At 43.6% G+C, this 12,500-nt stretch overlaps 3 protein-coding genes across 7 annotated transcripts in view; 2 read left to right on the plus strand and 1 right to left on the minus strand.

The window, feature by feature from the left end:
* Window positions 1-2,750, plus strand: part of LOC120816426 (uncharacterized) — a 3,942-nt gene extending 1,192 nt beyond the window's left edge. For all 3 annotated transcript variants that reach the window (XM_078099980.1, XM_040172022.2, XM_040172021.2), the window contains one exon: window positions 167-2,750. In XM_078099980.1, the coding sequence (XP_077956106.1) occupies window positions 254-1,882 (1,629 nt within the window). In that variant the 5' untranslated portion in view covers window positions 167-253 and the 3' untranslated portion in view covers window positions 1,883-2,750. The remainder of the gene's footprint in view (window positions 1-166) is intronic.
* Window positions 2,751-4,101: 1,351 nt separating this feature from the next.
* On the minus strand, window positions 4,102-8,256 carry crfb16 (cytokine receptor family member B16). 3 transcript variants are annotated; one of them, XM_040172413.2, is made up of 7 exons: window positions 7,854-8,256; window positions 7,307-7,436; window positions 6,309-6,493; window positions 5,975-6,099; window positions 5,448-5,595; window positions 4,995-5,143; window positions 4,102-4,806 (listed from the first exon to the last, which is right to left on the minus strand). In XM_040172413.2, exons 1-7 carry the CDS (start codon window positions 7,948-7,950, stop codon window positions 4,729-4,731), a joined length of 912 nt encoding a protein of 303 aa, XP_040028347.2. In that variant the 5' UTR covers window positions 7,951-8,256; the 3' UTR covers window positions 4,102-4,728. The 3 variants fall into 3 exon arrangements, with proteins under 3 accessions (XP_040028347.2, XP_040028348.2, XP_077956107.1); XM_040172414.2 differs by having other exon boundaries at window positions 7,872-8,246; XM_078099981.1 differs by lacking the exons at window positions 4,102-4,806; window positions 4,995-5,143 and having other exon boundaries at window positions 5,233-5,595; window positions 7,854-8,246.
* A 3,605-nt stretch (window positions 8,257-11,861) lies between these two features.
* cldn15la (claudin 15-like a) overlaps window positions 11,862-12,500 on the plus strand; it is a 3,318-nt gene continuing 2,679 nt past the window's right edge. The window contains exon 1 of the mRNA XM_078099982.1: window positions 11,862-12,215. Coding sequence (XP_077956108.1) covers window positions 11,999-12,215 — 217 coding nt within the window. The 5' untranslated portion in view covers window positions 11,862-11,998. The remainder of the gene's footprint in view (window positions 12,216-12,500) is intronic.

Below are 12,500 nucleotides of genomic sequence, written 5' to 3' on the forward strand. Positions count from 1 at the left end.
GTTCCTCTGATTGAAATCAGTCCAACAATGTGTTAAAAAGGATAATATGAACGTGACATGAATACTAATTCCACCAGATACTCAGTTCAATATTCCTCGTAGCAATCTGAGCCTGGAGCCGTTCTAATGCAGAAGAAAGATGATTAATATTTGTCATATTTTGCAGATCCGGACCCGAGAGAACTTCAAGAGCAGAAGACAAGCTGTAGCTTTCAGAGGGCCGGTCCTGGTACCGTTTCATTGTGCCTTTAAAATGAATATTTATCACGCTGTGATTGATCATGTCAATCCCCCCAAGCGGCTTGCTGATGCTGTTAGAGTGAAAAGTACACTCCTCAAAGAGACAGGGTCTCTATCCATCTATAAAATCCCTCTAGAGGAGAATAAGATCAATATAACAGGATGCAAATATTTCCATTATGGGAAAGAGGCCAAACGGCCAAAGTCCAATCGCACCATAATGGTCCTCGGAGCGACTGGTGCCGGGAAGTCGACTCTCATCAACGGGATGATCAACTACATTCTGGGTGTGGAGTGGGGGGATTCGTTTCGCTTCCAGATAGTCGATGACGGTGAAGCCAAATCACAGGCTGAGAGCCAGACTTCTGACGTCACAGTGTACAGAATCCACCACAGGGAAGGCTTCGCAATGGATTGCTCTCTGACCATCGTCGACACTCCAGGGTTTGGAGATACAAGAGGCATAGACCGAGACCGAGAGATCATAGAGCAGCTTCGGAACCTCTTCTCTGCTCCCAACGGGGTCCGCGATATTGACGCCGTGTGTTTCGTAGCTCAGGCTTCTTTAGCCCGACTCACGCACTCACAGAGGTACGTGTTTGATTCTGTGCTCGCGATCTTTGGCAAAGATGTGGCAGAAAACATCCGCATTCTGGTGACATTTGCAGACGGCCAGAGACCTCCGATTCTAGAGGCGATCAATGCTGCAGAGGTCCCGTGTCCCAAAGAGAACGGGCTGCCCATGCACTTCAAATTCAACAATTCTGCCTTGTTTGCAGACAACAAATCATCTGCAGCAGACGATGACGAAGATGAAGGCTTTGATAAAATGTTTTGGAAGATGGGGTCAAAAAGCATGAAGAGGTTCTTTGTTGCTTTAAATATCATTGAAACCAAAAGCCTGACGATGACCCAGCAGGTCCTCAGAGAGAGAAAGCAGCTCGAGAATTCCCTCGAAAATTTGCAGAAGCAGGTGAAACTTGGGTTAGCTAAGCTTGAGGAGATTAAAGAGACAACTGAAAAACTGAAGACGTTTGAGGCCGAGATCACCAGGAATAAGGACTTTGTGGTGGAAACCACGGTCAGCAAGCCATTCCAAGTAGACATTTCTGGAACAGGGGTTTACCTCACCAACTGTCAGCAGTGTCATTTCACCTGCCACGATAATTGTGGGATTGCCAATGATAAGGAAAAACACGGGTGCATCGCAATGGGACCAGATGGACACTGTAAACAGTGCCCAAGTAAATGCTACTGGAGTCAACACTTCAATCAGAAGTACAAATGGGAGTATAAGCCAGTTCAGGTAAAAACAACAATGGACGATTTGAAAAAAAAGTACGAGGTAGCCAAAGATGCTAAAGCTCCGGTCCAAGAACTGGTTGGAAAACTCAATGCTGATCATGCTCGTGTCCAGGAGGTAGTAGAGAAGTTGATGAAGACTTCTGCCGACTCTCTAAACAGACTGAAAGAGATCGCCCTGAAGCCAAATCCTCTCTCCACTCCCGAGTACATCGACATGCTCATTGAGGGGGAGAAAGCTTCAGCCGAGCCAGGCTGGAAGAAACGAGTTGAGTCCCTGACAACCATGAGGCAAAAGGCAGAGATGTTGGCTAAATTAGAACGAGGAGAGAAACTCTGAAGAACCGAGTCAAAATTTCAAAAGTCCAAAAACGATTCCATAAAGACCAAATACGAGACCCTCTGCTTAGAAATTAGTCGCACAAATCCAGCTTTTCAAAAACTTCAGTCAAGTTTTCAACCTAAAGGTAACAAATAAATACATGAATATCAAAGTAGATCAAAAATGAGTGAAATAATGGTAACAGATCCAGTCGGGCCGAGTGTCTTCAATACGCAATCCAGCTTTTGTAGTCAGTATTGGACCGATTATTAATGAACTACCTCGACCCACGCTCTTCATTTCAGTTTCATAATGAACCAGAATAAGTTTTATTTCTAAGCTCCTCGGCTCCAGATTTCTAAAATTTCATAACTTCTTGAAAGAGAGAAAAGTGAAGCGAAGGCCGAAGGATCAGCGAGTTCAGTCGCTGATAAACGTGAGCGTAGAAGCAGAGCTGCAGACCGAGAGCCGAGAAGTTGAAAGGAGTCAAACGTGTTACATCTTTTTGCCCAAATGTGTCCCTGCAGTGTTCTTTCCTATTTCTGTTCTATCTACGATTTACTCCGACCAAGTGTGTGACCTTTGTTGTAAACATTATCCTGCTGACTCCATCATCACCGATGACATATATTTTATCTGTATTAGTTGATGAAACCTGAATATTGGCCTGAATTTGTCATAGTTTGTTTCTTTTCTATTATGAAAACAATATACCACCCAGTTTACATTAATAGAAGGTTTAAAAAAAGGAAATTTCATCTACTATTCAAATCATTTTTAGAAATTTGAAAGTTTAAATAATTGAACAATTTTATTTCATGTGTGTTGTTCTGTTGTAAGGTGAATTATGGAAAGTTATTCAATCATTAATAAATCATTAAAATAATGTGTGAAGAGCTTCCTGTTGTCCTCTCATTGTGCTTTTTATTGTGCACATTGTGCGACTAACTGTAAACTGGTGGCATCAACATCAGCTCATCAAAACTTATTAAGATCTTTTGTCTTTTACTTTTATATTAAGCCGTCTGATACGTTAAAACAAGTTCAAACCGAGAAGGTTTCTACTGAATGAAGCTTTGCGTCCATGCGAACTAGAGGACGGCTGTCTTGTAAATGTTGCAGCCATATTTGAAGTTTGTCTTCACTGGAGAGGAATCTTTAAGTGTTTTAAACAACATTTCAATAACCTCAGGTACAAACGGTAGCTAGCTAGCTGTGCAGCGAGCTTTAGCTGCTAGCTAGCGGTAGTGGAAAGTTACTACATCTATTTAAGTTCTGTACTGCAATAACATAAATACTTCTTCTCAACTACTGTTGGTAGTAAGTTTTACTCCAATACATTTATTAAACACGGGGAGAACATGCAGTATATATATAAAAATAATATATGTATTATTTTTTTTTCATGTGTGTATATATATATATATTTTAATATATATGTATATATATTTAAAAATAATAATAATAATAAAATATATATATATATATATATATATACATTAAAAATAAATAAATATATATACAGGAAAAAAATAATAATACATATATTATTTTTCTGTGTGTATATATATATATATATATATATATATATATATATATATATACACACATATATATATATATATGTTTTTATATATATATATATATTTTTTAATGTGTATATATACATATATATGTGTGTATATATATGTGTACATATATATATATATATATGGGGTTAACCTAATTATTAAGGGGTTAACTCTAACTGGAAGTTTTCCTTTTAAATCTCTACCAGACGATGTAGTCAATAGAAGCAAAGCTGTAATGATCTTATTACCAGAGTACTACGAGCATGAAGTACTACAAGCCTGAAGTACTACGAGCCTGAAGTACTACGAGCCTGGAGTAGTTAAAGGCGTCACACAGCATTGATGCAGCCAACCAGCTCCACAAACAACCAGTGGAGACAAACTTCTACAAACTTCTTTAGATTCCTGCAGCAGAACTGTCGTAGTTATTGTACGTAATAATTCTTATATTTGCATTATGCTTTTGTATAAATGTAAAGTATACTAAATACCTCTTTAGGGGAATGTAAGATGCTTATTAAAATCACAGATAGATGAATAGGGTAAACTTAACCAGTTTATTACTGATAGTATTATTTAATGTATCACAGGTTTTCAAACATCCTGACACGTAACCGACTGCAAGATGATCTGATTTCAGTATTTTCAATAAGACCAAAAAGAAGCTTTTGGTTTAAAATATTGCATTTAATATCTAAATATCCAGGCAACTTCACTTCATCAGGAAAAATAATACATTATTGTAACAAGACACCGAACAAGATGCAAAGACGTAATACTACACACAAAAAACACTGTTTGCAAAGCGTTTGTTTTACTGTAAACTTTTAAATGTGAAGATTTATAAAATGTTTTTATTTTGAATGTGTGTGCTTCAGATGACTTTGTGGGATAAATAAACATTATTTACGGTTTCTAACAAATCAATTCATCCTCCTTCATTCAGTATCAGAGGAGCAACGAAAAGCAGTTTTCAATATGAATTACAGGCTATTTAATGTAACAATACAAACAGGATATTATATTTAGAATTGAATGAATATGAAATATCTGCTGGGATTGATTCAGCCCCAGTGAGCCTGTGTGACGGATGAGCAGCTTTTAAGGTGGATAAAATCACATCATCTTTCTGCTCAGCGGGTAGAAAGTCATTTCTACCTCTTAAACAAACTGTACATTTAAAAACTTAGAGACAAAGATGCACTAAAAATATCATTGTCTAATTGTAAAACGCGCCAGACATGACGCCAAGAAATGACCCCCGTCCCGTCCCGTCCGTCCGGTCCCGTCCCGTCAGCTGGTCACGTGGATCGGCTGACAAAGCTCCGCCTCCTCCGGCCTCATCGGGATTTTAATGTCCCAATCAGGTTCCTGAGTCCCCAAACAAGTCATTCACATTGAAAATGAATTAGATATTGTATCAAAATCCATCAATTTCTCAGTTAAGTTGTTTTTTAACCATCCCTGTATTTTTATTTTCACAGTATTTTAACAACAGCACTGAGACCTGTTCTCTGCTGTATTGAATGTTACGTGTACGATGTGGTACTTGCACGGACCAGTGAGCGCGGCAGCGGCTCTTTGAGGAAGTGCGTCCGACAGGCGCTCTGGGCGCCGGCGAACCGGAAACCCGACACGAGGACCACGAGGACCACGAGGACGACGCTCACGCTCACCGCGGTCGGCCTCCTCCAGGCGCCGTCTGCACCTGCAGAACCAGGAGGGGACTTTCATCCTTTACTCCTCGAGTTAATCATTTTCATCAACTCATTTGTGGTCAATATTTATCCTTAAAAAAGAGAGAAAAGTAGGAATACGGAACACGGGGACATTTCTATAGAAGTACGAGCGTGTTTTCTGAGAAACACGTTTGTAAATTGCTTTGAGAAAGTCGGGGCAGTTTGAAAATTGGAGGATGTGAATTTAATGAGGAGACAAAGGGGAGGAGACAAAGGGGAGGAGACAAAGGGGAGGAGACAAAGGGGAGGAGACAAAGGGGAGGAGACCCGTACGTCCTGCGATGGAGACACACTCGGTGTCCGTGCTGCTGCTGTTCCGCGTGTGAAGGACGGTGTGAGCTCGGACGCAGTACCGCGCCCCCTCCTGCAGGGCGGCGACGTGCAGCACCACCTGCTCCGCCGGCATCGAATACACGGCAGCCTGAGAGGGACACACAGACAGACAGACAGACAGACAGACAGAAACACAGACAGACAGACACACAGACAGACAGAAACACAGACAGACAGACACACAGACAGGTTTGTTTTAACCACAACAATAAGAAACAAACATTTATTCTATTTATGCTTATTGGACAAAAGGAGACGAGCATCAAAGAAGACTTTGCTCTCAATGTGGAATCTTAAGACAGCGAAGAACAAACTGATATTGTGCTATTTATGAATCAACAGCGACGAAGGTAGAAACAAAATGAATGAGACTGAAGTGGGAAAAAAAAGAAAAGGTGAGCGTCGAGGACGAGGGAAGGAAAGGAGGGGAAGGGAGAAGGAAAGGAGACAGGAAGTAGACTTGTGACCTGCAGCTCGTGGCCTTTCTTCCACACCGTCACCATGACGACGGCTGTGGGAGGAAGCTGCAGGAAGGACACCTGCAGGGCGTCGCCCGCCACCGTCACCGCCATCTCCGGCGCCACCAGGACCGCTGCCGAGATCCACGATCAAACATTCAGTTATGAGTCATAAATCCTTCACGTGTCTCCAACTGTCGAAATATACGTCACAATTGTTTAAAGAGCGAAACAAACTCATCTTTTAAACAATAACCACTTCCTGTTTCTGTGTGAGAGTTTCACAGTAAAAGCACCCTAGAACAAGTTGTAATTAGCCGTATAGAAGCAGAGACGCTCTCACTGTCTCTGCGGTTGAAAGGGGGCTGGAGGTCGGTCCAGGCCGACCTCTGGGAGCCGCACTGCGCTCTGATGCGGAGGTTGTAGTCGGAGTCTGAGCCCAGGTCAAAGGTCAGGTCACACTGAGCGAGAGGGATCAGCTGGCAGTCGGGAGCGTCCACCCACCGGTTCTGGGTCAGCTCGAACTCCCTGAAGGACAAGAGGACGCAGAGACTAAACCCAGTATTCTGCTATTGGGACACGTGAGACGAGTCCACATGTCCCTGAACATAGAACAAATATGTCACGGGGAGTTTTGGGGAAACCTGTTTTGAATTATGTAAACTCTCATTTTGATGTTTAAGCATCAAACCTCTTGAGTGCAGCAGAAAGAGAGAAGAGCGGTGGAGCAGTAGGGGGGGGGGGGCAACGGCTGTACCACACCACGAAGCTCCGCCCACCTCGCCAACACAGCACTTCAAAGCGGCTGCAGGAATGTTAATTGAGCAGACCGGTTCTAAGGTGAGGACGGGCGTGGTCCATCACGTCACCGCGTTCCTTTACTGCAGTGCAGATATCGATGAACAGAAAGTCATTAAGAACTCGTACGTGGGAATATTTAACTACATGTACTTGGACAATCAAATGAAAATGTTTTGTTGTCTTATGGAGACGAATATTTTCAAAATAAAATTTGTTGTTGATAAAGTTGATGTAGATAATGAATCTTTCTTTTTCTTCAAACAGAGATTCTTATTCCTTATTTATTCTATTCTCTTTTCTGTCAGTAGGTTCAGAACAAACAAAGCAGCATTACGTTGGTGCGTCTCTCAATGCCGACTGACTTCCTGTCCGTGTTTCTCGGCTCCCATTGGTTCCTACTGAAGACTTGAATCTTAAAAAACACAACTGAATAGTTTTATAAATGAATCTCCTCCTTTTAACCAATTGCTGCATCTGTCGGGGTCTATTTTCCGCGGCAGATGAATCCTAAAGGTCAGTAGAGTCTCTGGAAGGACTTACCCCTGGAACTGAACGCTGTAAAGGACCGCGGGGACGCAGCGGGCTTGTAGGGGACGCCACTTCAGGACGTGTCTCATGTCTACAGACTCCATGGAGACGCTGGCGGGAGACGGCAGCATCCAGACAGCCGCTGGCAGGACAACCAGTCCCGGGTTGAAATACCAGACCTCACTGGTTAGTAAAGAAGTCGTTCGTCCCCAAATTGTCAAACATTATCTTAATCTAAGGAGACGTGATGATGTCTTCATGGCCTTTCCTCACTTTACATTATAAACCTCACATGGTATGCTATTATATATATTATCTGACTTGGGGTGTAATTCACGTAGATATTGCTGTAATAATCACAATAATAATATTTTCTTCACGGTTAATTATATATATTTTAAAGTTTGATTTAGATAATTATTCTTTTTTTATATTTTGTCAGGTAACTTTTCTGTGTTCAACGTAATGATGATTAAAGAACTTCATATTATTTAACTTTTAGCATTATTTATTCCTTATACGTGTCACATATTATCAACTCGTAAGAGTAGAAACTTACTCGTTAACATGAACTCACAGTTTGTAACGTTGAGAAGGAACATCACCCTCATCACCCTCATCACCCTCATCACCCTCATCATCCTCATCATCCTCATCACCAGCGTCTCTTCTTTATGATCCGAGAGTCCAGGAAGGTGAAAAAAGGAAGATGGGATCCCGTGAGATCCTCCATGTTCAAATCCCACCTGTGTGTGAACAGATCCACTCCACAAAGATGTGATCCAGAGGATCCAGAGGATCTCACTTCCCGTCCCTCAGCTCATCCCAGAGGAGAGAAGAAGGATCCTCCAAAAACAGGACAATTATATCCCGGATAGTCTCTTCTGTTTCATATCCAGAGTCCGATGTGTCTCTCAGAGCACGAGCGAGCGTGACGGCGATCCGTCGCTGTGAAGGAAAAGGAGGCGTGTCTGAATGCGGAGGCCCGATCCCGGCCCGCCGGTCCGACTGGTCTTCTTCTGCCTCGAGGCCGATCTGCATCTTCTGTTGATTCCTCACAGTCGACACGACTCGGCTCGTTGTGAAGATCATTCCCGGGTGTTTGTTAACTCGTGTTTCTGTTCAACTGTCAGCGACTCCTTCACCCTCAACCGGTCCGTCGCAGGTTTGTGATCTTCCAGCAAACAAAGCAAAAGAAGAAGAGAACAAGCCCTCAGTCGTCCAATCAGCTACGAGAGAAGTCTTCTGGGTTGGTTCCTTCATGACGGCCTTTTTCATGTGAAACTTCTAAATGACGACCTGAACGTGTAAATGGAAACTCAGCTAACGGCAAGAAATGATTTTACACTCGCCTGAGACGCTTTCTGATCTCAGTCTGCGTCTTTGTGTATTTATGTGTCTTTGTCTTGTAGGATATTAGAAACAAATATACGACCCGGTTCATAAAATTAATAAAAATGCATATAGTGACACCAGAATACAGCCATGATTCTGAAACTGTGTAATCAATAAAGTAATGACAATATTGTAAAACCACTGTAATACTGCAACTGTACTAGAATAATACCAATGTACAGTTATGATTGTATTTGATGTAATGTAATCAACTGGAATGCATGCATGTAATACTCGCACAACAACTGATATTGACTGAGGGTCATTCGAAATGCGAGTTACATTGAACTCACCAGAAGACTCCCAGAGGTGTGGACACTGACTTTCACACCTTTAAGCATTGGTATAAATACCTGTAGGAACCATTGTTCTCGAGTTCACTGGTGGAGGCGACAGACGGGCACTAGGGGGTCAAAGGACTGACCTGGGGCCTGTTGGTCGCTGAGACCAGCGGCTCCTCGGCTGAGATGTTCTTTTTACCACAACGCCATCTCTTTTATTAAATACATTTTACTTTAACCTTTTGATCAGCGATGACCTCTGTCCGTCCGGCGTTACTTCATTTTTGAACACAACAGTCTCCAAACAACATGAAACACCGACGACCCAAAGTGACATGAAAGAACTATTAATGCAATTCATTTAAAATATGCTCAAGGAGAGAGAGAGAGAGAGAGAGAGAGGAAAGGAAGCTGAAGAGCTCCTTGTGTTAAAGCTGCATTCTCTGTAGTGACCAGCAGGTGGCGACTCCTCTGCTCCCATAGACGTCTATGAGGAAATGACTCTACTTCTCTGTAGTGACCAGCAGGGGGCGACTCCTCTGCTCCCATAGACGTCTATGAGGAAATGACTCTACTTCTCTGTAGTGACCAGCAGGGGGCGACTCCTCTGCTCCCATAGACGTCTATGAGGAAATGACTCTACTTCTCTGTAGTGACCAGCAGGGGGCGACTCCTCTGCTCCCATAGACGTCTATGAGGAAATGACTCTACTTCTCTGTAGTGACCAGCAGGGGGCGACTCCTCTGCTCCCATAGACGTCTATGAGGAAATGACTCTACTTCTCTGTAGTGACCAGCAGGGGGCGACTCCTCTGCTCCCATAGACGTCTATGAGGAAATGACTCTACTTCTCTCTTGATTTATTCCCTCAGTAAACATTGTAAACATGAGTTTATGGTCTCAGTCTCTAGTTTGTGTTGAAGTCTTCTTCAACACAACATGATGTTCATTTAGTGAATTATGGTCTATTTAGAGTCAAACAGACCATGAAGCAGGGGACGCTTTAGGGCGGGGCTACACGCTGATTGACAGGTCTCTATCAGAGACGTATATGACGTCTCCACGTCCTCCTCTGTCCGGTTGTGATCACTTCCAGATAAACACAAACTAACGGGTGGCGTCTCCACGACTTTGTCCACTTTGTATCTTCAACTAATATTCAAACCTGTTTCTTCCCAAAGAATCAAAATAAATATTGAAAACGTGTTTGCGTGGATCTTTGGTGAAGTTATACTCCATTTGACAACCGTCCTCAGCGCTCACACTCCTCAGTCTGATGACATTAATGATCGCTGCGTCGCCGTGGAGACAGACTTCGGACTCTGGTGGTTATCAAACATTAACCGTCACCATAAAGCTGTAAAACACAGCAGAACAGATCTCTGCTTCAGTCCGACATCGGCCCATGATCCACTTAAACATCTGTACATGTTCCTGTTCTGCTTTCTGTCTTCACGAAGAGGTTCACTGGAGGGAAAAGCTTCTTCTCTCTCGTCTCTCCAACCGACCGACGAACACCAAGACGCCGACTGAACGATTCTCATTCAATAAAACCTGCAAAGCATCAAATGTCGAGTTTCTCTGCAGAGGAGGATGAATGCGCTCTCATATGTAAACATGCTGCATGGATCAAAATATCCTCCACGATCATTAAGGTTTACTGTTTGTTTGTATGAATGATGAAAATGTTCACGTCTCGTGTGTTAATGTTTGATGATAGTTTCTCTTTTGCACATGAGAACAACTCATGCTTTCATGCTGCAGCTAAATAATAAAGACAGAAATGAATGCAGAGGTTTAAAGTGAACTTTGTACTGACGTAAAGCAGTAAAACAAATGTGCATGAAACGTTTATCTCTCTAACTGCTGCTGGTTATTTCAGTTTCTATTGCAGCTCATTCAGGGATCATTAATATGATATCTGAATATCTGTTCAATATTCTTTCTGTTTATACTAACAACATTTGTTTTGTCCTCTTTGTCCTTTGTGATGTATTATAAAAGAATCAACCTGGAATGTAAAGGTACCTTGATCAGGTTTGCTTCTCAATCTGACATCCTCGCATCTTTAAGGAAAAACTCCCCAAAAACCCAACGGGAACCGAGCTGTGACCTTATTACCAGCTGCATCCGGCGGCTCCTCGGCCTATTTGGAACGTGTGAGTGAGACACTAGATTTGGTAACGTTGATGCACTCAACTCAACTCTTTGGCACGATATTCGTTTTTTAAAGTTTTGCTTAGTCAGATTTAAACAAGCTGTGAAAGTAGGAAATAGTTACATGTTTTTCAATGAATGTTGCCTCTTGATATTATACACGATTCCCTGAGTTTGTGATGAGTTCAAACCGAACGTGGACTTTTTACTAAACGAGGCGTCAAAATGTCCACAAAGTAACGGGCGAGGGCTCGTCTTAAAGTTGAGATCGGTACAAACACGTAAATAACGTGACGTCGTGAAAAGTTCCACACGGAAACCAATCAACCAGCATTTGGGTTTATGGCTCCCAAACAGCAGTGACCTGGTGAAGGTCCTGTTGGTCCCCCAGTCCGTCCACCTTCAGCTCCGCTTGGCCAATAAACAAACGGTTCCTCTGAAGCTCTCGACCGCTGAAGCTGAAGATTCTTTCTGACTCATTGTTTGAAGACTCCAGGAGCCGTTGGTCCGGTCTGAAGCCGCACGGCCTTCAGTGGTTTCAGGTGCGGTGGTCATCTGTCATCATCATCATCATCATCAGCATCGTCATCATCAGCATCATCGTCGTCATCGCAATCAATACTGAGCAGCAGGCGGCGTGTGGGGGGGGGGGGGGGGGGGGGTTGGGCTTCAGGGAGCGGCTCCGGTGGTTTATGGCCCCTCAGAGGGTAAAGTTCTCCCGTTGGAGCCACAGGCGTCAGATCAACAACTGCAGGAGAGCGAGAGAGACCAGAGCCTCCGCCAAACACCCGAGCAGATCCTCTAATTCCAGACCGACCCCCCACGTCACCCCCCCCCCCCGAGGCCATTTGTCGGATTGCTCTGCGTCCACCATGTCGACGGCCGTGGAAGCGACCGGGTTCGTGATGTGCATCGTCAGCTGGCTGATCACCGGCTCCGCGCTGGCCAACGACTACTGGAAGATGTCCACCGTGTCCGGCAGCGTCATCATCTCCCAGCGGCAGTTCGAGAACCTCTGGCACTCCTGCGCCGAGAACAGCGCCGGCATCGCCGAGTGCCGAGACTTTGAGTCGCTGCTCGCCCTCCCCGGTAAGACCGGAACCCCGCGGGTTAAAATGTCTCCTTCATGTGAGAGGGAAGCCTCGTCCGATGGATCAAGAGCCTTCGTGTTCGAGCGTCGTGGATAATCTCTGAGGTCCTGAAGCCGCTGAAGGAAACCAGCTTTCAGCTTAACTAAAGCTGGTTGTTGAGTGAAGCTTTTAACTCGTGAATTTAGTGATTTAATGGTAATTATCAGTAAACATAAGGGCCTCGTCCAAAGGTCGCTGGATTTACGGTGGAAACGTTTCCCGCCGGAAACTGAGTAACGTTTAG

The sequence above is a fragment of the Gasterosteus aculeatus genome, chromosome 3, assembly GCF_964276395.1.
Source record: "Gasterosteus aculeatus chromosome 3, fGasAcu3.hap1.1, whole genome shotgun sequence".
In the NCBI taxonomy this organism is placed as follows: Eukaryota; Metazoa; Chordata; class Actinopteri; order Perciformes; family Gasterosteidae; genus Gasterosteus; species Gasterosteus aculeatus.